General features: G+C 42.0%; 1 protein-coding gene across 1 annotated transcript in view; it reads right to left on the bottom strand.

Moving 5' to 3' along the window:
* Positions 1-25045, bottom strand: part of WIPF3 (WAS/WASL interacting protein family member 3) — a gene marked incomplete at its 5' end in the record, with an annotated part of 63821 nt that extends 38776 nt beyond the window's left edge. Inside the window, one exon of the mRNA XM_079711716.1 lies at positions 24986-25045. Coding sequence (XP_079567842.1) covers positions 24986-25045 — 60 coding nt within the window. The remainder of the gene's footprint in view (positions 1-24985) is intronic.
* Positions 25046-26627: the final 1582 nt, after the last annotated feature.

Genomic DNA, 26627 nt, shown 5'->3' with positions numbered 1-26627 from the left:
AGACTTATAGATATTTACAGACACACAGATTTTTAGTTCAATTCTCCAATGCCAATTAAAATCTCAATAAGATTTTAAAATAGATACAGACATGCTGATTCTAAAATTTATATAGAAAGGGAAAGGAACTAAACAGCCAAAGCAATTTTGCCAAAGTGAAAGTTGGAGGACTCACCATTATCTGATTTTTAGACTTACTACAGGCACAGCAGTCAAGGTGGCATGGTACTTGCAAACGATTAGATCCATAGATCAATGGAACAGCATAGAGAATTCAGAAATAGATCCACACAATGGTGGTCAACTGATTTTTCACAAAGGTGCAAAGACAATTTAATAGAGAAAGGCTAGTCTTTTCAACAAATGATGTTGGAACAATTGGACATCTATATGCAAAGAAATGAAATTAAACCTAAGCCTCATACCTTATACTTAAATTAATTCAAAATGGATCATAGATTTAAATGTAAAATGTCAAACTATAACATTTTTAGAAGAAAACAGAGAAATCTTTGTGGCCTGGAGTTTGGTAAAGAGTTCTTAGGCAAGACACCAAAAGCACAACCTATAAAAGAAAAAATTACTAAATTGGACTTTATCAAAAATTTTAAACTTTTGTTTTGGGAAAGATACTACTAAGAGAATGAAAATACAAGCTACGGATTGAGAGAAAATATTTTCAAATTGCAGATGCAACAAAGGATTTGCGTCCAAATGTATAAAGAACTGCCAAAATTCAACAGTAAGAAAAAAACACCCTAGTTAAAAAACTTAGGTGTTTTACCAAAGAGTATATATAGAAAACAAATAAAAAGATGTTCAATATCGTTAGCCATTAGGGGAATTTAAACCATGATGAGATATCACCTCACACCTATTAGAATGGCTAAATAGAGCAAAGCAAAACAAAACAAAAACCTGCCAGTACTATGTGCTGGTGAGAATGAAGAACAATTGGAACTCTCATACATTGTTGATGGGATTGTGCAATGGTACAGCCACTCTAGCAAACAGTTTGGCAGTTTCATATGAAGTTAAACATACACTTAACATATGACCCAGTAATCTCATTCCCAGGTATTTACCCTAGATAAACAAAGACATATGTTCACACAAAAACTTGTACCTGAAGGTTTATATCAGCTTTATTCACAATCTCCAAGAGCAGAAAACAACCCACATGTCCTTCAGTGAGTGAATGGATTAAATGTATAAAATCCTACCCAGCAATGGAATAAAAATAAGAAAACAGGGCTTCCCTGGTGGCACAGTGGTTGAGAGTCCGCCTGCCGATGCAGGGGACACGGGTTCGTGCCCCGGTCCGGGAAGATCCCACATGCCGCGGAGCGGCTGGGCCCGTGAGCCACAACTACTGAGCCTGTGCTCTAGAGCCCACAAGCCACAATTACTGAGCCTACGTGCCACAACTACTGAAGCCCACGCACCTAGAGCCCGTGCTCTGCAACAAGAGAAGCCACTGCAATGAGAAGCCAGCGCACTGCAACAAAGAGGAGCCCCCGCTCGCCGCAACTAGCGAAAGCCCGCTTGCAGCAACAAAGACCCAACGCAGCCAAAAATAAATAAAGAAAAAATAAATTAAAAAAGAAAAAAAAGGAATAACACTTGATATACACAACATGGATGACTCTCAAGTGAAGAAGTTAGGCTCATATAATTGCATACCATATGCTTATATTTCAAAGACATTCTGGAAAAGGCAAAACTATAGTGACAAAGAACAGATCAGTGTCTGCCAGGGGTAAAGGATGAGGAGGGTGTGACTACAAAGGGGTAGCACTGGGGAGTTTTTGGGTGATGGAACCACACTGTATCCTGACTGTGGTGGTGGTTACACAAATCTCTATGTGTGTTATACGTAATTCACAGGGATGTTACCGTTTCCTGAAAAAGTCAATCTTACTATATGCTAATTTAAAAAATAAAAACAAAATAAAAAATACAGCTGAGAAAATTTGGCAAGTGGAAGGCAGAAAAGAGATGGAGCAAATAGTATGGGCACCAATGACCGCATTTCACAAAACAGAGGGCCCAAACATAATGTCAAATGCTGACCCCAAACAACAGGAGTTCAAAGTGTATTCTTTGAAGTTACACAGTGTGATGGTAAATTTTGTGTGTCAGCTTACTGGGCTAAGGGATTCCTAGATAGCTGGTAAATAAAACATTATTAGAACTACCATATGACCCAGCAATTCCACTCCTGGGTATATATCTGAAAAAAACAAAAACATTAATTCAAAAAGATACATGCACCCCAACATTCGTAGCAGCATTATTTATAATTGCCAAGATATGGAAGCAATCTAAGTGTCCATCAACAGATGAATGGATAAAGAAGACGTGAGATATATATACATGTGTATACACACACACACACACACACACACACTGGAATACTACTCAGCCATAAAAAAGAATGAAATTTTACCATTTGCAGCAACATGGATGGACCTGCAGTGCATTATGCTAAGTGAAACAAGTCAGACAAAGATAAATACTGTATAATATCACTTGTATGTGGAATCTAAAAACTACAACAAACTAGTGAATATAATGTAAAAGAAGCGGACTCCCAGATATACAGAACAAGTTAGTGGTTACCAGTGGGGAGGGAGGGGAGGGGCAGGAGAGTGGGAGGTACAAACTATTGGGTGTAAGACAGGCTCAAGGATGTATTGTACAACATGAGAAATACAGCCAATATTCTGTAATAACTGTAAATGGAAAGTAACCTTTAAAAGTTGTATTAAAATCTTTTTTTTAATTTACAATTTTGAAAAAAATTATGTGGAAATGTAAAGAGCCAAATGCACCTCCCCAAAAATGAAAAAACAGTAAACAATCAATATCTAACATAAATAAGTAAACAAATAACAGAGAAAGTAGTATAAAATACTATGTAATGTGTCAAAAGAAAGAAGGCAGGATTAAGACTATATGGTTCTTTCACCTTTCTCTCTGCCTTTTTCCCTATGTATTTTATTATTATTATTTTTTTGCGGTACGCGGGCCTCTCACTGTTGTGGCCTCTCCTGTTGCGGAGCACAAGCTCTGGACGCGCAGGCTCAGTGGCCATGGCTCACGGGCCCAGCTGCTCCACGGCATGTGGAATCTTCCCGGACCGGGGCACGAACCCGTGTCCCGTGCATGGGCAGGTGGACTCTCAACCACTGCGCCACCAGGGAAGCCCTCGCTCCCTTCTTAACTATCTTTTCCCTCTGATCAACCTCTTAGGAACAACGCAAATTCTTCCCCTTGCTTCATGTGGTGCCGTTTAGTCATTCTTGTTATTGCTTCATTCCTGCCCTCAAGTTCCACGCCCCGTCCCACCTCTTCATAGTTTATAAAGATATGTTCCCAAACACAGGTCCCTCCTTAAGAAGGATTCCGGTGCCAGTTGCTGAGATATGTTTCACATCTTGATGTGCATCTGTCCTCCCCAAGTAAGTTCCTTGAGGCAGAAATTATGTCTTAACCTTTCCAGTGCTCAGCCCAATGCCTTATATATAATAAACACTGCCCAAAATTCACTAAAGTAAAATTAGTTATTTAATGTGAAAATACACAGTGAATTTAAAATAAAACAAGTATTTTTGTCATGAGAATCACAGGAGGGGCTGCCAGGGCACCAAAGTGTGACTCATACAACATACTCTTAATAATGACACTCCTTGTATATTTTTAATAAAATGGGGCCACCTCAAGCCCTCCCTTAAAAATACAGTAGCATCTGTTTCACTGAATGCCAGCAATTCTAGAGGAGAGCAGAAATAGATAGAAGGTCACGACAGCTGCAATGAATCAAGATGAAATGTAGGCTTTCATTGTTCTTAAGAATCGTGGAAAACATCTTTATGACAATTATGACAGGGAAAGAATTTTGCTTAAATGGAACAGACCTATCATCTGAGGAAGTGAATTATAACAGAATAAACAGGGGTCTATTTTTAGTTCACTTCACTCAACTGAGTTTTTTGTTTTACATCTCCTAAAATTAGGCCTGCTGACTGAGGCTATATGCAGTCGGAGTGGTGCAACCATTGCTTCTGCAAACTGAGATATCTCCCCGTCTACTGTCCTTCCTTTGCACTGATGGAATGGCATCTCAGTGAAGTCAGCCCCTCACCCCAAGGAAGGGGCTCCAGTCCTGTTTGGGGAAAGGCTGTTTAAAGACCACCAGGCTACTGGTACCAGTGATGGCAGCCATTCTTCTTCCAGGCTGAAGTCTGTTCAGATGATGAAGCATCTAGAAGTCACAAGACTCTTTAAGGAACAGAATATCAATGAAGTCAACAAAAACTAACTGCCTTTGATGTGCCAGCTACTACTCTGATCTCTAAGACATTTAATTCCATCTTAAGAACCAATAATACTTGATATTATTGGCAGAAAATATGACTACATTACGTGAATGTAAGACAGTAAAAAACAAACACGTAAACTACATTTTTAAAATTCCACTAATCTTTGGTACTTATTCTGTTCATTTTGAGTAACAACACTGTCAAAGGGATGGTTTTCAAGATAAAGAACATTGGACGAAACACAGAATTTAAATCTTGATGAAAAATCAGCTGTTGATAGTGGGGGAGGCTGAGTGTCTGGGGGGCAGGAGGGATGAGGGAATTCTCTGTATTATAATAATAATTCTCTGTATTTTCTGAGAACCTAAGACTGCTTAAAATATAGTCTATTAAATTACTCAGCCATAAAAAGAAACGAAACCGAGTCATTTGTAGTGAGGTGGATGGGCCTGGAGTTTGTCATACAGAGTGAAGTAAGTCAGAAAGAGGAAAACAAATACCATACGCTAACGCATGTATATGGAATCTAAAAAAAAAAAACTGGTTCTGAAGAACCTAGGGGCAGGACAGGAATAAAGATGCAGATGTAGAGAATGGACTTGAGGACATGGGGAGGGGGAAGTGTAAGATGGGATGAAATGAGAAAGTGGCATGGACATATAGCAGATGCCTGTACAGAACTTTTTGATTTGTTTGGTTAACCAATGAATTAAATACCTGATAAACCAGGAAAAAAAATCTGTAGAAGCCAAGTACTGTGGAAAGGGTTTAGGAAACATTTGCAGAAGCAGAATTTTAAAAGATACACATTACTTTGTATTCCTATCTTTTCATGTGTTTTATCTGAAGGTAGACACCAACAGGCTCCACTGATTTGGGAATCTCGCAGCCTAGCACAATGATTTGAAAAAAATACCCCAGACATTAGAGTAACATGCCTACTGACTGGTGGATTTTAAGATTTACTAATGAAACGTAACTAAAGTAAAAAAAAAAAAAAAAGTATTTCTCAAACTTCTTATACTGCCCACAAGGTTTTTTACATGATATGAATCCCACCCCATCTACCTTCTGTCCAAGGGTGTGATCCCATTTTCTATTAAGAGCCAGCAGGGCTTACCCTGGGTCTACCCATCCACTCCAGCCATAACTGAGCCCTATTATTCAAGCAAGAATCAATAACAACAAGGTCCCAAGAAGGGATTCAACAGCTGCTGTGCAGCCTGCAAGCAGAGCGATTTGCTTTTGATGGCTGAAAGACCAACCTATAATGGATGCTAAAACCATCTAAGGTGGCAAGGATTAGACACAGTACTCCCTATAAACTTCTAGAAATAGAAGTTATCTCTTCATTGATTCTGAAATGCATTACTTGTGCAGCACACTCAGCAGTTTATGTCATTAGGAGCAAAGGCCTTTAAACAAGGTCTTAGAGACAGAAGGTCCCTGCTAATCGGAGATTCTGCATTTTCTAAATAGTAGACAAAATAAGACAAAACAGAACAAGTAAGAACAGAACAGAAAAAAAAAGTGGAAAACATTGGGGGAAAGGATGTGCATACACAGCAGGGAGTGAAGATGCAAGATGCAGATTCTGTGGGGAGTCCTCTGGGGAGAACTGACTCTGGAACTAGATTTGCCCCAAGTGACCTTTCCTCCCAGTGTGGTGGAACAACAGAGAGGACACAGGAGGGGTGTCACTAATCCGAGGGCACCGGTGAGCAGTTTCTGCCCCTGCCTACTAATACAGGCCTTGTATATTTGTTTGCTAGGGCTGCCATAAGAAAGAACCACAGCCTGGGTGGCTTAAACAACAGAAATTTATTTTCTCACAGTCCTGGAGGCTAGAAGTCCAAGATCCGGGGGTCGGTAGGGTTGGTTTCTTCTGAGGCCTCTCTCCTTGGCTTGCAGTTGAGCATCTCCTCCCTGCGTCTTCACAAGGTCTTCCCCATGTGTGTGTCTGTGTCCTAATCTCTTCTTATAAAGACATCGGTCATACTGGATTAAGGCCTACCCTAATCACCTTATTTAACCTTATTTCCTCTTTAAAGACCTATCAGTCACATATGAGTTTGGACGGGGACACAATTCAGCCCATAACATGTTGGGTCCATGACATGGTGTCAAGGCTGTATAACCATCATCCACTTCCCACTACTGGGTGCCTCTGACATTTACCGAAAAGAACTTGGTAACTGTGAACAAGCAACACAGCTTAGTTGCTTGTTCTACTTCAGGGTCCTCTTAATGCCTCAGTGGGTCTGAGATCCTTGTTTGTAAGACAGGACACCCAATTTGTCCCTGACTCATTATAACAGTGTGTCAAGGTCAGACGGATGTTAAAATTAGCCCACTTGTTGTCACATAGCATTATCCATAATGAAACATTAATACTGATAATTACTGGCACACGTTAATACTGCACAGCGGAATGCCACACTCCATAGTTTAGCTTCCAATTTCATCTCACTGAGGATTAAAGAACTGAGTCCCAAGTGACCTTTTAGTCACTTGGGGCTCAGTTCTTTAATCTGATTAAAGATTAATCAGATTAATTGGATTAATCTGATTAATTAAGATTAATTAATCTTGGTTTTAGTCTCTGTGGGTATGTTTATTCTTAGGGATTTTTTTTTTTTCTTTTTTTGGGGTACGCGGGCCTCTCACTGTTGTGGTCTCTCCCATTGCGGAGCACAGGCTCCAGATGTGCAGGTTCAGCGGCCATGGCTCACGGGCCCAGCCACTCCGCGGCATGTGGGATCTTCCCGGACCGGGGCACGAACCCATGTCCCCTGCATCAGCAGGCGGACTCCCAACCACTGCACCACCAGGGAAGCCCTATTCTTAGGGATTTTATGCACTTTGTTGCAATGTTCAAAGGGAGTGTTTCCTTAGACTCTCTGTCAAATTTTTCAGCGTTAGTGAACAGGAACCCTAGAGATTATTGTGCATTCATTATGTATCGTGCTTCTTCACAAAGTTCATTGATTAGCTCTCATAGATTTTGGACAGCCTCTTTTGCATTCTCTAAGTATACTATCATGTCATCTGCAAAACATGAGAATTTTAATTCTTCCTTTCCGATATGGACTATTTTCATTTCTTTTTTTTCTCTGGTTGCTGAGGCTAAAAGTTCCAAACCTGTGTTGAATAATTGTGATGAGATTCAGCAATCTTGTCTTGTTCGTGTTCTTAGAGGAAATGGTTTCAATTTTTCACCCTTGAGGATGATGTTCACTATGGGTTTGTCATACATGACCTTTAATATGTTGAGTAGGTTCCCCTATGCCAACTTTCTGAGAGGTTTATTATCTTTTTTTATCATAAATTGGTGTTGAATTCTGTCAAAATATTTTTCTGAAAATTCAGCTGAAAATTCTTTTGAGGGCCTTAGAATGGTGTTCTATAAATACAGAGAAAATTCTGGGAGGAGCACATCTCTGGTGCAACTTTAAAAATTATTTTTATGTTGATGTCACCACCAGCAGGTGGCCTGGCTGTGTAACATGAGCTTTGCTGTCACCATCGAGCCCCAGGGAGGGTGCGCTCTCATTCACTGAATGTGAATTTCCAGAGCAGCATCCAAGGCCAGGCACCACACTCTGCACTGCTCATTCCATGAAGGGCAAGGCTGGAGCGATCTCTGTCCTTAGGGGGTTTATCAACAGGCAGTGAAGACAGATGATAAACAAATCATCTCAAGTGTAATGATGTTTAAACTTGGTGAGATGCTTCCCAGACATAAAGGTGGCAATGAAATGTGAGCTTTTGTTTTGCAATGACTTCATATGAATTCTAAAGCCAGGGAAATGTGAGTAAAAAGGAAAAAGAGCATCCATATGCACAATAACACCACCAACAACTAACACGTCCATGGTTCTTATTCCCTGCTAAGCACTTGGCATGTATTATTAATTCATTTAGTCTTCACATCAACATGGTGAAGTAGATAGTATTTTAACAGAGAACAAAACCAAGGCACAGAAAGTTTAAGTAATTTGCCCACACAATTTCCAAAAAAGACACACAGGACGTCTGGCTCAGAAGTCTTAACCACTATGCTGTGTTGCCTCTAAAAGAAGGGCCACACCAGTCATGCAAAGGCTGCTGTAGAAATCAAAATGTGAGAAGCACTATCAGATAAGGCCATTCAGGGCTGCCTCAGCCATCTCTGCCATAACCACAGCCTCAGAGGCAACGAGGTACAAGGGACAGATGCAGGTCAAAGAGTCCAAAGACCACCAGCTGGGCGACTCTGAGCAAAGATTTAACCTCTCTGTGCCTCAGATTCTTCCTCTCTGAATCGGAGATAAGTATGACAAGCAGATGCTGCCGGTGCCCTGCACATATCCGCTCAGCCTATCCCAGAGGCTGACTTCACAGTTCCCACACGCGCTAACTGCTTGTTGGTCTCTGCCAGAGGAGTTCCCCAGATGGGAATGCTCACCCCTGCAGGACTGCTGGAAGTACTGAAAGGAACAAGAGCCCGTAGATAAACCCCCAGCCTCTCGCCCCTCAGTGGCTCAACGCCAGGCAGGCTCTCCGGTGCCCACTTGCAGGAAGCGGCCTGGTTTCCCGCATATTCTTCACAGCTTTCTTCCCTCCACTCTCTTGCTTCCTCACTCCCTTGCCAGAGCCTCTGGGAATCACCTCCCAAATAAACTACTTTAGGCCCAAACCCTTGCCTCCAGTCTACTTTGAGGGAAATCCCAAATTAGACAATGATCTGATGCATCTCAATGAGGGTGTGGAAAGGTCAAATGCGACTCCAGGGGAAGGTGTTTGTTCAATTGTCAAGCTGTTTTGAGTAATAATACACAGGCACTATTTTAATTACTGTGGAAAAGTGTCCATGCCAACAAGTGACTTTGAATGCACTCCCTCTTTTTTTCCAGGTTTGTCCTCCCAACATGAAACTCAGCCATCATCACGGGTCTGTGGCAGAAACCCCAAATATGGGGTAGTGGGCAACTATATTTGGCAACAAAGAGAACCAGAGGTTTGGTAAAATTCATTGATTCCTGAAGTAAAGAAGGTAAGGGACCCGTCACCTGGAAGGTGACAATACACAAAAAGTTACAGTGGGTCGGGGTGGAGGCTGAGGGTTAGTGCTCTGGACATCGAAGCAGAGAGTTAGGGAATTGGGTGCTTGGGCGATTCTTGCTGGTCTTGGTTTTCCTGGGGTCCGGGTCTTAAAGTAACACATTCCAGAATGATGTGTCCTAATACAGCTGCCCTATGTCCATTCATTTCGCCTAAGAGCTAAACCAAGGGTGCATGTGCTTTCGTGTGAGTTTAGAGTTTTCATCTGGAATCTCACTGGTTCCTTGTATTCTCCCTAGGAGGCTGGTGAGGTGTGGTCATGTCCCTTTTTCTCCCCCTACCTGACCTCCCTCCATTTTGCACCTGAGAATCCAGTCTTTAAAGAACATGTTTAAACCTTTAGAAGAGCTTTTCTCTTAAGGCGTTACCTAGCAACCATTAAAACAAAACAAAGCAAAAGCAAAATGACATAAAATTAACAGCGGCCCCACCTCTCTCCCCTATAGGACTGTCCCAACTGTGCTGCCTGAGAGGTGAAGGGCAGAGAAGTCCAAGGTTACACAGAGGGCATGGGTGAAGCAGATGTGCAGGAAGCTCAGCTCCTGGGGCTCCTGCTTGGAGCCACCTAACCTGCAAGGGCACGTGGCTGGTCTTGCCCACAGACTGCGCCCCTATGTGCCAAAGTGCAGCGGGAAGGAACACTGTTGAACTTCACAAAGTCTACTGAGCCTTCCAGGTCAATCATTTGACCGCTGCTCTTATCCAAGCCAAACAGACCAAGTGTGGTCCTGTTACTAGTGGGAAATCTATGTGCCTTGAACACAAAACTATATTATTTATATTAACATAAATCAGTGGAGGGAGGCCGTGGTCTTGAATGGCCCTGGTGAGGAGAAGCAGCCATGGCTTTTTCCAGATGAGAGGCAGGAATAGCTGTATCAATGAAATAATCTGGTCAAAAAAAGGAGGGTGCTGGCCTAAAGGGATGGACCCAAGAAGGGAAAGAAGGGCTGCGGTGTGAGTTTGCATGTGCTGAGAGATTATTGGAATGGAAATGGGAAAACCATGTGCCAAAGAGAAAATCTTGGACCTCAGGAAATGACCCTCCCATCTTGCTGTGGAGAGCTCTAGGGCAAAGGGAAATTGCCCATCTCTGTCTCTTCATCCCCTTTCTTAGTATCCTCGGGAGGCAGCCTTTCCTGACACAGAAACTGAAGGCTCCTTGATCAAATCCCACTAAGGTGGATGGAACTGACAAGGCAGGGCCTGGCATAGCTGGATGTGACCAGGGAGGGTTCAGTGTACTCCTGGAGAGAAAAGTGTGACACCCAGGGAGCCTGTGCTCTATCCCGGGGTGCAGGGGACGGGGGAGGGGCTGCCACGAACAGAGCTGCATACTTGTCTGTGTCAGGCACTGGGCTGATGTTTTCAAAGTATCATGTCAATTAATTACTTTATCACCCCATAGAGTATTATTACTTCCATGTCACAGGTGAGGAAACAGGTCTAAAAGGATTTGGCCAGGTTCCAGTACCCACTATGCTTGGATCCAGGTCCATCTGACACAGAAGCCTGTGGCTCTCCCTCACCAGCTCAGGTGTCCTCCCACTGCTCAGGGGCGGCACAGGTGTGCCCACTGGGCACAGTTCTCTCTGCCCCCCCCCGGAATCACCATTATTATTGGTGGTGACTCCATTTTTCCCCACTCTAGGTCTCCGCAGTGATTCTCAAGGTGGGGAAGGAGGGTGACATGCTCCCCAGGGTCTGTCCAAATCTCCGTGGTGGCCTTTGCAGAAGTGAGCAAAGATAGGCCATATTTCTAGTAAGCCTTTCTCCTTTAGCAACTGGCTTCCTTTTTTCAAAAAATCCTTTCTATTGGATACAACAGTGTGCTTCCGGTGAGCATTTTTTAGCAATAGTCGTGAATTAATGGCAAAAAAGCGCAACTCATTTACCAGCCCTCAGTTGTGTTTGCACAAGGGGCTCCTGAGCTACAGGACTGGGTAGTACTGGGCCCTTTTGCCCTGTGTGCTGAGTCTCCAGCCTCCAGGGGCGGCTGTACTCCCTTGCTGTCATAGATCTGAGCCTCAGCATTACTGTACATTTTTTTTTCTTCTAGTCAAACCAATAATATCTTCCAGAAAATCTGACAGTCTGCAATGCCAAAAGGGCTAAAAAAAAAATTTGTATTTCACAGGTGCGAGGTTTAAAAAAGTCCCTGGGTGCCTATGATCTGACCTCTTGAGAATAGCTGTTCACCTGCTCAGGAACCCATAAGGGTTTGTTTTGTTTTTGTTTTCTGTTCTAAGCCATAACACACTTTCCAAGCTATCTCCACGGCCAAAGGTTTTGCCTCAGAGTGGGTTTTAAAGGTCGTTTCCCCTCACCATCCTCAGCAATCCTTCAGCAAACAACCACAAGAGGCATTTAGTTAGAGAGGAAAGAATGCTGAAGGTGAAAATTTTTCCATATCTGGGTGACCTTGGTGTTGAGAAGAGTTGCCGGCTGGGAAAGTTTTGCTTCAATAATTCCCACCATGTCCTCTGTGTTTTGTCTGAGGAGAAAACACCAGCTAGTGGGAGGTGTCCTTGTACCCAGGCAGAGGACAGTACTTGCAACAGTTTCACAAACCATTGTTAGTTAGTTATCTGTTGTTCGCACTGGGTCTCAAGGTTTATTTAAATAAAAAGTAGCAAGGGAGATTGTGACTGCCAGCTTCACAGTTTCCCTGACACTCCGATTCAAAGTCACCTGCAGTAATTCTAAGTCTTAGGAGGAAAAAAAAAATCCATAAATCCACTCAGTGATTAGAGATGACACCTCTGCTGGTAGTGGCGCAAAAAACCTTAACATTAATCCCTAGAAAACCAGGAGCTGGATTATGTGGGGGAAGGAGGCAACATAGATAATTTTAAGCAGACATTCTATGCCTACATAGGGCTTACTTTTTTTAAAATTGAAAAGCATGTACTATTTGGTCTCAAACTCCATTTGAATTAGTGAAAGCATGCTACATAATTCCCTCCTTGGTTCTGTTAAATCATCTTTATTTTGCATATTTTGAGGTTGTTGATGTCCATTAACATTTTTTATTATGTAACATTAACATAGACAAAAGTTGAGTAGTATAATCAGTCCTTATGTACCATCATCCAGCTTCAACAATTATCAACTCACAGCCAATATTGTTCTCTTTACCCTGATCTGCTTTTCCCCTCCAAATCCCTGCTTATTAAAAAACAGATATGCAACATTGTATGATATCAAAGAAAAGAGCTCTTAAAAATGTAGCAACATTATTAAATAAAATTAACTATAATTTCTTCATATCAACCAATATCCCATCAGTGTTCAAATTCCCCTGGTCTCCGAATAGCCAAAGCAATCTTGAGAACGAAAAACGGAGCTGGAGGAATCAGGCTCCCTGACTTCAGACTATACTACAAAGCTACAGTAATTAAGACAGTGTGGTACTGGCATAAAAACAGAAAGATAGATCAGTGGATCAGGATAGAAAGCCCAGAGATAAACCCACGCACATATGGCCAACTTATCTTTGATAAAGGAGGCAGGAATGTACAGTGGAGAAAGGACAGCCTCTTCAATAAGTGGTGCTAGGAAAACTGGACGGGGACATGTAAAAGTATGAGATTAGATCATTCCCTAACACCATACACAAAAATAAGCTCAAAATGGATTAAAGACCTAAATGTAAGGCCAGAAACTATCAAACTCTTAGAGGAAAACATAGGCAGAACACTCTATGACATAAATCACAGCAAGATCCTTTTGGACCCACCTCCTAGAGAAATGGAAATAAAAACAAAGATAAACAAATGGGACCTAATGAAACTTCAAAGCTTTTGCACAGCAAAGGAAACCATAAACAAGACCAAAAGACAACCCTCAGAATGGGAGAAAATATTTGCAAATGAAGCAACTGACAAAGGATTAATCTCCAAAATTTATAAACAGCTCATGCAGCTCAATAGCAAAAAAACAAACAACCCAATCCAAAAATGGGCAGAAGACTTAAATAGGCATTTCTCCAAAGAAGATATACAGACTGCCAACAAACACATGAAAGAATGCTCAACATCATTAATCATTAGAGAAATGCAAATCAAAACTACAATGAGATATCATCTCACACCAGTCAGAATGGCCATCATCAAGAAATCTAGAAACAATAAATGCTGGAGAGGGTGTGGAGAAAAGGGAACACTCTTGCACTGCTGGTGGGAATGTGAATTGGTACAGCCACTATGGAGAACAGTATGGAGGTTCCTTAAAAAACTAAAAATAGAACTACCATATGACCCAGCAATCCCACTACTAGGCATATACCCTGAGAAAACCATAATTCAAAAAGAGACATGTACCAAAATGTTCATTACAGCTCTATTCACAATAGCCCGGAGCTGGAAACAACCTAAGTGTCCATCATCAGATGAATGGATAAAGAAGATGTGGCACATATATACAATGGAATATTACTCAGCCATAAAAAGAAACGAAACTGAGCTATTTGTAATGAGGTGGATGGACCTAGAGTCTGTCATACAGAGTGAAGTAAGTCAGAAAGAGAAAGACAAATACCGTATGCTAACACATATATATGGAATTAAAAAAAAAATGTCATGAAGAACCTAGGGGTAAAACGGGAATAAAGACACAGACCTACTTGAGAATGGACTTGAGGATATGGGGAGGGGGAAGGGTAAGCTGTGACAAAGGAAAAGAGAGGCATGGACATATATACACTACCAAACGTAAGGTAGATAGATAGTGGGAAGCAGCCGCAGAGCACAGGGAGATCAGCTCGGTGCTTTGTGACCGCCTGGAGGGGTGGGATGGGGAGGGTGGGAGGGAGGGAGATGCATGAGGGAAGGGATGTGGGAACAGATGTATATGTATGACTGATTCACTTTGTTATAAAGCAGAAACTAATAAAAAAAATTAAAAAAAAAAATTCCCCTGGTCTAACAGTAGAGTTTTAAATGAAAGTTTGGACCAGGTAGAGAAAGACCAAGCCATATCATCTGAATCTCAGCATCCCCGAGCTTCCCCAAAGCCCAAAGAACATCTTTCTTTGCTTTAGATAGGGGCTCAGAGCCAGGCGATCTAGAATTCTTATACAAGCATCACCATTAAATGGTTCTGATGAACCTAGGGGCAGGGCAGGAATAAAGACGCAGATGTAGAGAATGGACTTGAGGACATGGGGAGGGCGAAGTGAGAGAGTAGCATGGACATATACACACTACCAAATGTAAAATAAATAGCTAGTGGGAAGCAGCTGCATAGCACAGGGAGATCAGCTCGGTGCTTTGTGACTACCTAGAGGGGTGGGATAGGGAGGGTGGGAGGGAGACGCAAGAGGGAGGGGATATGGGGATATATGTATACACATAGCTGATTCACTTTGTTATACAGCAGAAACTAACACAACGTTGTAAAGCAATTATACTCCAATAAAGATGTTAAAAAAAAAAAAAAAAAAAAAAAACTTCCAGGCAAACGTGTACCCATTCCTTAGGCAGCCTCTTGGCCTGACACTGCCAAAGCTGCTTGTAAAATGACAAACCAAACAGCAGCGGAGAAAACAGAGCCTCCTCTAAATGTTTAAAATATTTGAATCAGGCTGCCATTTCACTGGAGTGGATCCTAAAGGATACCTCTGGATCCCCATGTACTCCTCCATCACAGCTGCGACCCCACTGCTGAGGGCTCATTACTCCCATCTGTGGTTGACTCCACGTACCTCCCACTGGTACCCCATGGACCCAGGCCACTCAACTCAGGGCGAGCCAGTGAGAGGAGAAAAGGCAAACCACCTAGCTGTCCAGATCATGCTACAGGAGCAGGTACTGGCACCCTGGACTTGGAAGCCCTGAAGCCTACAAGTGATAACCTCTGCCCTCCTATTTGGGGACTATTTTCAGACTGCTGGCCTGACTCCCCACTTTGAAAAACTCGGGCTCCCAGCCTTGATCTTGACTTCTGGTGTCTGACCTCCTGTAGCACTGACTGCAGGAGTCTTTGCCCTCAACTTAGTCCCATATCTGGTTACTTGCCTGGTTGTTTCCTGGTCCCTGGGATAAGAGTAGCTGCCATTGACTAAGCAGACACTGGGTAAACAACTGCTTCTCTCGTTATCTTAGTAGATTCTCACAACAACCCCATGATTCGTGCATTCCACACATACATGGCGAATGCCTACTACATGCAGGCACTGCTCAGGTGTTGAGGATACACTGAGCAAAACAGACAAAAATCCCTCCCTTCCTGGAACTTCCACTCTAGGGAAGAGCCCTAGGAAGTGGTGGTGATTATTCCCATTTGCAGATGAGGAAACTGAGGCTCAGAGTTGCTAGGTAATTTGCTTGACACCATAGAGCTAATAAACGGCACAGCAGGGATTCAGTTTCCCGTCTGTTGGACTTTAAAGCCCACATGCCTTTGTTTTTGTTTTTGAACACACCACACTGCATCATTACATGATCCCTACTGAAACCGACGGCCTGGTACACTGAGTGCTGAACAGATGGCGACATAGGAACAGACATGCTTTTCACCTTTGTGTTTTAAATACTTTATGTGGTACAGGTGGAATCCTGCTTTCACCAGCTCGAAAACACATTCACACTCCTCCACTGTGAACAGACCTTATTCAAATGGGAATCTATTGTTATCATGTACAAGGCGGGTACACTCTGTTGCTTTCCCTGGGTTTTTTAAAAATGTCTTTATGTAAAGCCAAGGTATAAAGTCTATTAGTCTATTCTCTTAGAAAGAATAACAAATTGGAAAGGGGAGGATTGTACCAAAGGACATTTTATGGCTTTAGAAATAAAGCCCAGGTGTTAACTTGTGCTATCCCTGAATGTGTTACTTGTGATCTAATATTCTCAGCAAAATGTGAATGTGTTAATGGTATTCTTTCAGGACACAACATAGAATGTGTCTGGCTTTCAGGGCTTAGACAGGTGGAAGATGTAAAGTAGTGATTGGTTAGTTCACAGTGGGTTTGCTTTGTGAATTACAATATCTTCACTAAACTCACTAGTTCAGGAAATCATGCTAGGTACTGGGTGCCTACTATGTGCCTAGTACTGACCTTGGCACAGAATCCCTGTCTCGGAGTAACTCACTAATTGTTCACTGACCCCAAGATCCTCTCATCCCTCGACTCGTCTGTTTAGGAGAGAACCCGAAGCATTAGCAAGACCTAGTGCCCGATGCTCAGAGAAGTAAGCTTAGGAAGATGAAAGGTGACTAATTCAGAGGACAGGAGGGCTCTTTAAAGGTAAGACTTCAAGGGTCCCATATGCAGGAAATACATAATGAAGAAGCAATGCAAGGGACAATGTTCTGGTCTGGCAATAATCAACTATACTTTCAGCACTTCCATGACTGAGCCCAGTCTTCCCTGGATTCAGACTTGGTAATTCCGTGCAGCAAAAGCTCAGTAAATTAGCATGATGGTTTGGTCAAATTTAAGGATACAGTCTATAGTCATTGAGCTCAGAGGCACTTATTGTCTCCACTGTGTGCCCTGCACCGTTAGCAGAGAGCCTGTTTTCTTGAGTCCATGAAAAGCCCAGTTGTAAACTAAAGACAAGACAAAACTGAGGGTTTTTTTGCATTGTACCTGCTTCTTTAATGCTGACTCTCTGCTTTTAAACCATGGGTTTTATTCAGAGGGTGTCTTGCAAAATGTTTTTTTTCTATTAAAAAAGGAGAAAAAACCAATAAGCAAGTGAGGGGAAATGGTGGAACCATAAAGAAAAGGAAAGAAAAAAAAAAGAAAAGAGCAATCTTAGGGGGAGGCTTGGGGATATAGGAAGAAATGTGGGAGCTCTGTCCTAGGTGTGAGAAAGGGAAACCATTGATTTCCTGGCTCTTACATTCAAGGGGTAGGTGTAATCCCTGAGAAGGTCTACAGCAAAGGGCAGCTGGTTTAGTGGTTCGGAACAGGGACTCTGGAGCCATTCTGCCAGCATGCAAACCATGGCTCTGCCAGTTACTAGCTATGTGATCCAGTGTAAGTCACTTCCCCTCCGTGCCACAGTCAACTCATCCATGAGAATAACAACAGTACCTGCCTCAAAGGGTTACTGTGAGGATTAATTCAATTATGCGCTAAGCACCTTAGGACAACACAAAGCATACAGTAAGCACTACATAAGTGTTTGATGCTGTGGCCATCAGTGCTGCTTATTCCAGCTGTATATATATTTGGAAGCAGTAGAGCACAGAGCAGTAAGGCTTTCAGAGAGCCTGGGGAGGAATCCAGCCTCCACCACTTACTGGCTGTATGACACTGGGCACCTTAGTAACCTCTCTGTGCCTCTGTTTCCTCATCTGTAAAAGGGCACTATCATCCCGCCTCAATGGATTGCTGTAAATATGAATTTAGATAATCCTCGTTAAGCGCCTGGCACAATACCTGGTATACAATAGCTGTTCAGTAGATGCCTGTTATTATTATTGTAGATCATTATTTTATGATCAGTAGGTAAATGATCATTCATTCCTTTTTCTTTCTTAAAACCTTTTCTTCTATTTATAAAAGTAATAAATGCTCCACGTAAATATTTGAGAAAATGTGGAATCATACAGACAAGAAAACAGAAATCACGCATACGGCCCCCAGATAACCAGCAATGTTATCATTGTATGCGTACTATTTCCTTACTGTCTTGATCTGAGAGCACACAAGTGAGCAGTACACAGAGTTTTGTTTTATAGAGTTGGGACCACATTATCCATATGTAGCCTGCTTTTTCCACTTCATGTTACCTGTCTTTTCATTAAGCATCCTAGGAAACGTGACTTTTTCTAGCTGCCAATACCCCACTGCAAGGATGTGCTCGTGCTCCCAAGATCGCAGCACCCCTCATCCCTCACTTGCAGCTTTCTCGACCGGGTCAGGGCTGGATATCTGATTGCCAGCAACAACCTGATGTTCGTAATTTTTTCTCTTTTATGGCAAGAAAGGAAAGAGCAGTCTGGGGGAAGGGGTACATAGCCCCAAAGAGCCCAGGCTCCAAATCAACGTGGCCCTCCTCAGTATAACCATGCATATATGAAAAGACAACCCTGGGTAGGGGAAGTGGTTCATTGGCAGTTTTTCTAGGAATTGTTAGTTACACTGTAATTGTAAAAGATTTCAAAGGCAAAGAGCCAGCAGATTCCAGAGTAAAATAAAGCTCCAGATAGTAATTGCAGCTACCGGGATGGCTGAGGCTTTCAAGGGCTGCTTTTTGGCCTCCTGGCCCATGGCAGCTTCCTGCCATATCCCTCGGCTCAGACGCTGTGTGAGTGGCTTAGGCTCCTGGGCTCCTACGAAATTTGAAAAAGGCCTTTAACAAGCGCTCGCAGGCTTTTCTTGCCAAATTCCAGGCGTTCTGAGTGCACAATTGCTGCCCCCAGCACACCACTGCAAGCTTCCCCTTTTTTTCCTGCCATCCCTCCTACCTGACAGCTGTGAAAAAGAAACACATTTAAATATCGTGCTGAATGGCCCTTTGGAAGTATGAGTGGCAGGTCCTGACACACCTCTCTTGCAGACCAAGTAAATCTGCTGCAGACTGCCTCCCTCGTTTTTTCACTGAAGCCCTGTTACTGCTTGCGGGTACAAACCGGCAGAGGAGAAAGGGAGAATCTCGTTCTTAAAATTACTTGAAGACAAACGTGCACTTGTGCAAACTGATTTAAGCAAGGACCAAATGTCAACTTAATACTCTCCTAATAGCTTGGCCTAATGCAAAAGACTTTTCCTTGTCCCAGTGGCCACTGTCAACCCTGGGTAAACGTCTCCAATCCCTCATTAGTGACACTAATCAAAGCACCAGAATGTCAGGAGAATCTAAGTGAGTGACAGTATTTAAGATTTTTTAAGCCTCTCATTATTCTAAATGCACCAGTCAACATGCAAATTACCGTTTCCAGATTATAGGGTAATATGCAATTCTACTGAGCCCCCTTCCACCTAAAGCCCCCGACCCCTGCCTTTTTTTTTTTTTTTTTAACCACAGCAAACGCAATACTCCAAAAGAGGCTCTTATGGGGCTTCAGACACCACTTCATTTTCCACATTTTCTTTCACAGATTGACATGTTTTTTATACCACATGAGCTCCTGCATCCTAGAGATGGTGGGAAAACCTCCCAATGTAAGCCTCAGCTGGTATTTCCTGACACTGGGAAGTCTACCTCACCCATGAATCATGCGATCCTTACACTGCAAGGAGAAAAATCATCTCACTGAGTTTCCTGAATGCAAACAAAGACTCTGGCAAAGAGTAATGAGGGAACAGGACAGTGAGGGGCCACAATAAGCTTCTCATTGTAATTTCCCTCCAGCAGTTTATTAAATGTTACCCCTGGAACAGGCAGGCAGAGGAGTACCTGGATCCATGGTGTCTTTCTACTTAGAGTTTTGCTTATCATGGAAAATAAATGATTATCAAGCCAGTTTTCCTTTTGATTTTAAATAATAAGACACAGGCCTCCCCTAGGAGTACTGTTGCCTCCTTGGGATATTTAAGCTTGAACAGCAACATTAAAAAATAATGCTGTAAAACTTTACAAATCTTCTTTTAGGCTTTGCCTAGGCAACACAACTCCAAAGAATTTATCATCTGGTCAGAGACCCACATAGTCCCTTCCTCTTTTGTAGACAATGTTACACAATTGGGGCAAGAAAGAAGAGAAATCACAGGCCCTCAAGGAGTTCCTTCTCACATCTTGGACACTAACAAGCGGCCAAAGTAGATTTGAAAACAAAAGCTCAGTAAAAATTTTGCTGCCTTTCAAAAATCAAATCCATTGTATATTTTTTTAATTTTTTAGAAAAGTTACATCGTGTAACCAAAGCAACAATAATTTCATTATAAGTGGACCAATGTACCATGTGGGCAATTTTGATATGGTTTCTGGATTTCAAAGGGATGAGATAAAGCAGTAGTGCTCAAAAGACAGGGAAATAGGGGCAAGAAAAGAAGGGAAACCAGATGATGAGGGCTGTCTGGCTTTCACTTAGAGCCTGCTTCAGAACTTCAGCAAGGCCCATCAGCCCTTTTCTCGGTTCCAAAGGATGCACATCAGGGAGAGGAGGAGACGAGGATGCGAGGGGCAGGAAGGGGAAAGATGAGATGTTAGGAGGGAAAAATCAAAGAACTTTTAGCCTTGGTCTAATCCCCAGATCTTCCAGAGCTAAGGTGAAGCCTGATCAGACATATCACACAAAATGCCCCCTCCTTGCAAAGATTACATATAATAAAATCTGCCATGCTGGTCCATAAGCATAGATGTTTAAAGTCCTGAACACTGCTTACGAAGAGTTTAACTCCATTTCCTAATGCTATTCACACAGATATTCATTCAGTCATGCATCCGTCCATCCATCCATTCATTCAATGGGTAGCTATTGTGAGCCAGGCACTAGGGGCAGAAAAGACCACAAAATAGAAAATGTGGACCCCAGTCAAATAAAAACTAACTTTAAAACTGGTAACTGCTATGAAGGAGGGGTTTAAAAGTATGTTACGAATGCCAGTGTGGGGTGCGAGGAAATGATGCTTCAAGGAAGGGACATCTGGGCTGAGCTGAGCAGAAAGAGCTTTCCAAGCAGAAGGAACAGCCATGCTAAAGTCCTGAAGTAGAAGACATGGGGAAAGGGGCACCATATGAGGTCTGAGAGGTAGGCAGGGGCCGGGTCATGCACGTGGAGCGGCCCACAGCTAAGAGGGGGATGGGAAGTCCTTGAAAAGTGATGGGGAAGGGGACATGATCTGATGCAAGTGTACCAAGATCACTGGCTGCTGGTGACAAAAGGAAGGCTGAATGAAGCCAGCTATCTTGTAGGACACGTGTTGGCAAAACTTCTTCCGTAAAGGGCCAGATAGAAAGTATATTAGGCCTTGTGGGCCAAGAGGCAAAATCATGGATGTTCTGTTAAGTAAGCAAAAAAGAAAACAAATTTCCACAAAATTTTTATTGATGAAATTCAAAACAAAATAATAATAATTGAATATAATTTTTAAAACACAGGTCAACTAGTGAGATGAAAAGAATTCTTCTTTGGGGGGAGACAAGTTGTTTAACTGGTGCTCTGTCACTGGAACATAAAAGCAGCCAGAGACAGTATGTAAATGAATAAGGATTGCTGGGGTACAATAAAACTTTGTTTATGGACTAAAATTTGAATTTCATATATTTTTCATATGCACAAAATATTATTTTTCTTTTGATTTTTTTCAATCCCTTGAAAATGTAAAAACCATTCTTAGCTCGAGGGCTGTACCAAAACTGGACCATGGGCTCTGCTCTAGTTTGCCAACCTCTGTCGTAGAAGGTCCCACATTCTGGATGTGCCTAGTTGCTTGCTCAGAGAACACTAATTTTTGGCAGGTCACTGCAGGGTGACGCTATGTATTTCTTGTTGCATCACAGCAAAAGGCTGTGTAAAGGTCATTCTATGACAGGTGACACTTTGATCCCTGTTAAAGGTACATTTTCCCCTTTGTAATTAGAAGTAATCTGTGGGTGACACTTGGGATCCTGTGAACATCCTGTTCTCCAAAACATTTCCCTAAGTGGTTTTAGGTTTGATGAATGATCCTTGCCTGAATCAATTATTATACTGGAAGTTACAAAATAATTTTGATATGACTTTTAGTGCTACCTAGAATACTGTTTTGTGGATTACATAATCATTTTTTATTGAATCTTCTGGTTTTAAATATTTAGATTGTTTCCTTTCTTTTTTTTTTTGGTTGCTAACACAATAATGCTCTCATTAATAATCTATAGCTAAATATTTCTGTACACTATGATGAGTTACTGAAAGGAAATTACTTGAAGTGAAACTAGGTCATTGAGTACAACCACTTTTTAAAGGGACTTAATCCATATTAACAAATTGTGTTTTAGGGGATTATACCAATATTTGCTCCTATTAAGAGGTATAAGTGCCTGGTATAATAAATGACTATATAGGTCACCTAGAAAGTGTTAGAACCAAAAGAACCTAAAGCCCATCCACCATGCCACAGACTTCTTAAATCAAATCATCCAACCTTGTGTACAGTGGGGGTGGGTAAATGGGAAGGGAGCAATGGATGTGCCTGTAGCAGTAAATAAATAAATCAACCACTAAAAAAAATGTTATAAGTGCCTGGTTCCTAACACTCCAGGCAACATTTAAAAAGTACCGCCACCAAACTGATAGATGAAAATGATTTCTCATTATTTTAATTTGTGTTTATTCAATTATAGTGAGGTTGAAACATTTGTATTTCTTCTGCCTGGTCATATCCTGGGCCCATTTTCTACTCATCCTTCCAATATTGATCCCTAAGAGCTCTTTATATGCTCAGGTTGTTCATTCTTTGCCTATAATATGCACTGTAAATATTTTTCTCAGATTGTAGAAAAATGCATCTTAAAAAAATATTAAAGGACTTCCCTGGTGGCGCAGTTGTTAAGAATCCGCCTGCCAAGGCAGGGGACATGGGTTCGAGCCCTGGTCCAGGAAGATCCCACATGCTGCAGAGCAACTAAACCCCATGAGCCACAACTACTGAGCCTGAGCTCTAGAGCCCACGAGCCACAACTACTGAGCCCATGTGCCACAACTACTGAAGCCCACAGGCCTAGAGCCCATGCTCCACAATGAGAAGCCCATGCACCGCAACGAAGAATAGCCCCCGCTTGCCACAACCAGAGAAAGCCCGCACGCAGCAATGAAGACCCAATGCAGCCAAAAATAAATAAATGTATAAATTTATAAAAAAAAAAGTAAAATTTACATGGTTATTTTCCTCCTAAATTGATCAGTTCCTCCATGAGATAGGTAGCAAAAAAAAAAAAAAATTAGGAATGTGGGAAGGAATGCAAGAATTATCCAAATGCAGAATTATTTTTGTTTATTATGAACTTAAGCATATTAAAAGAAAAAGACTCCCTAATGAAATTTAAAATTTTATTATCAGCATTCAAAATTCTCTTCTGGTCTTTCCTATTTATTACATATATAGCTGATTTCATGATGCACAAAACGTGCACTGTTTTTAATTCATCATTCCATATCTACTTTCCATTATCAGCACAGTTATAAATGTAATTTTTAATTAACACTTTAACATAATGCAATTTTTAATTAACAGCATGGCAATACAGTTCATTTGGTTCTCATAAACCATTTAAGATCTAATTTTTTACTAGAATAAATAGCGTTGCTGTGCACATCCTGTATAAATTCTTTTTTGGTTCCTTTAGGGTTAAATTCTTAAGTCAGTCTCAAAAATAAAACTACTTGATTACCAGGGGAAAAAGTGATATATTCAGGCTTATTGTTTTTTGTCAGAGAACACTCCGGAAAGACTCATTCAACATTTGTTGAGTCCCAGGTATGTCACCAGCAATGTTTAAAAGAGTTTATTTCCCCAAGTCCCCAACAATATGGGTTTTGATAAGTTTATTTATTCTGGCTAAGTTTATGGGCATACTGTGGTATTGGGAGTTACTTTAAGTTGTGCTTCTTCAGGCCCAGCAAGTCTGTGTGAGACCCACATTATAGTTCCATGTATGCTTCTTTCACTTATAAACTGTTCATCTCCATGCCTTCTTTGTGTCAAATTCGGCAGTGGAAATGCAGTACTGATTCCTATTCTTTCTATATATTGGCCAGAGAGCTTTCAGGTGTAACTCACATTATGTGCTTTCCTTCCACTCCCTTCAAGGGCAAGGGTCACGTTTCAGGAAGGCGTATGCCCCAGCGCTTCAGATACGGTCAGTGTGCCACGCTAATGTCATGGGGGTGACATATGACCTCAAGCATACCCTCGTTCTTACCAAGGCTGGTGACTGTGCAGCAGGGCCTCAGACCCTCCTTTCATAACCTATACTCCCGTGGTCATGTCATCCACGCATCTGTGGAGAGGTGTGCACCCCGGGGGCAGGATAGCGGGTAAGGCTCTATTCCTGGCCCCAAGTGTCAATGGTGCTAAGGGTGAGAAGCCCTGTCCTAAAACAAAATAACCACTCTCTGTGCCTCTCCTAAGCCCAAACCAAACTATTAAACCAAGAGGACAACACAAAGCGAAATAGACTGAATTCAGTCTTGTGCAGAGAGGGAGATTTCATTTAGAGATTTATATTTTGTTGTGGCATTGCATATGACACTCCTCTTGGTCCCAGAACCTGGCAACTGAAGCCCAAGCTACTGTTAGCACCATCCAGATCACACACTGGAACTTGACTCTGAGCAAGCCTCCTTGGCTATGCACTTCATCGTGGCCTCCCCTCTGAGGTTTCCCGTGAGATGGAAGAGTCGATTAGGGAGACTCTGGGAAGCCTGTATCGAGCAGCAGGAATTAGAAGAGAAATCATGTAGACGACGCTGAGGTAGAGGGTGGGAGCTGCCAAGGAACGGGGTGGGAAATACCTGGCCAGGCTGGTTTGGAATTAGACCCTGGAGCCGTAGAGCCAGCTACCAAAGATGCCACCTGCCATAGAGGAGCTGGGTGGTGGCTGATTCTGAACATTTAAAACCTGCTCAAGTGTATTCAAGCAAACCAGACTGAAAAAGAAAAACCCAGGTCTTACCGGGGGCGCTGATGGGGGGGGAGGCGGAGGCAGAGGTGGCAGTGGCGGTGGCAGTGGCATATGTCACAGCGTGGGTGTTTCTTTCTTAGCAATGGTCCCAGGAGAATGGTCTCTGCTCTGGAAAGGAGAAAAGGGTGAGTTTAAACTTGGATGTCTTTATTCACGCACAGGTAATACACGTCATGCAGGCATACAAATGTTATAGGTAGTTTCATTCCTTCACTTGTCCACTCATTCATTCATTCTTTCTTCTTTCAATAAATACTGAGTGCCCACTGTGAGGCAGGCATTGTGTCAAGTGCTGGAGACTGAAAGAAACAGCCAGATTTTAGAAAGAATTAGGTGACAAAACTGATAAAATTTAGCTATTTATGTCTCAGTATAAACAGAGCATATTAATATATAAATAGCAACACTTCACTCCATAATGAGTACTGCAAATAACAGATTCTACCTCTTTAAGCATTAAACTTTTATCATTTTTGGATGCAATTTAAAAATATTCTGCACATACTCCCATTTTCCTAAGCAGAGCAAATGGAATGAAATTTAACCTTTTCTGAATGTGGCAGGCTCAACGGTTACTCATGTTGCCAGCCTCCAGCCAGGCTCATATGGGCATTAGCTATTTTCCTGCTTCCTTCTCTGCTGTCACTCTTAACTTTGCTTGCTGTTTTTCTGTTGTTTCTGCGTGGAGTCATGACACTTCTCAGCAAAGACTTTATATCTGGTATTTGCTACAAGGAGGGCTTCGGGGCATGATTCTGCAAAAATGGTTATGTCCCAAAGAGTTAATATTGTAGGATGTCTGATCTCCAGATAAATATGGCATTGCTCTGTAGAGTGTGTGTTTGCATGCATAGGTTTGTATATGGATTTGTGTTTTAAAACCTACATCAAGACACACTGCAAAGACTTAAAACCTATACTGCAGAAAATCCCCAACAGTTTACAAAAATGAGGAAAACCTAGAGAATCTAAAAACAATTTAAGCAGAAACAGAAATAAACCTCAGACTTAGGCAAGGTTAATTTTGTGTTCTTTCTGTCCTTCTAGTCACTGGAAAGCTGGAGCAAGTCCTGTACATCTGTTTCTTCAATGCTAAAATCCCACCTCATTTATATTATTCAATTCTTTTTTTAAACTGTACGAAGGGCCTTTACTGTTTGCAACAGGAGGTGGAAGAGGAGGGGATATGACAGCTCTGGCTCCTGGGGCGGCTCCATAGACTCAATTGTTGCCCTCCTGTATTATTCTGTGTTAATATTCTTATCTCCTAGAGACAAAAAGCAATTATGTAACGTGGTACTTTATTCTTAACACAGTCCACTGGATTTTGCTTGCTTAATATATACTAGTTTTCTTTACCTTTTAAAATAGTGGCTATATGTGGCAGGCTAATCACATTAATTTCCACAACAATCCTCTAAGGTTGGTAGTTTATTCCCAACTTTATAGGTAGGGAAAATGACATTGTGAGACACTAAGTAGTTTACCCAAAGTCATACACAGCTGGTAACTGGTAGACCTGGGATTGGAACCCAGCCAGGCTTATCAGGCTCTCACATCCAGGCTCTTTTCAACGTGATTTTTTTTTATTATGGTAAAATATACATAACATAAAATTTATCATTTTAACAAT

Source organism: Hyperoodon ampullatus, assembly GCF_949752795.1.
Source record: "Hyperoodon ampullatus genome assembly, chromosome: 9".
Taxonomy (NCBI): domain Eukaryota; kingdom Metazoa; phylum Chordata; class Mammalia; order Artiodactyla; family Ziphiidae; genus Hyperoodon; species Hyperoodon ampullatus.
The sequence above is the reverse complement of the archived record's forward strand: the minus strand, read 5'-3'. Positions and strand labels throughout refer to the sequence as shown.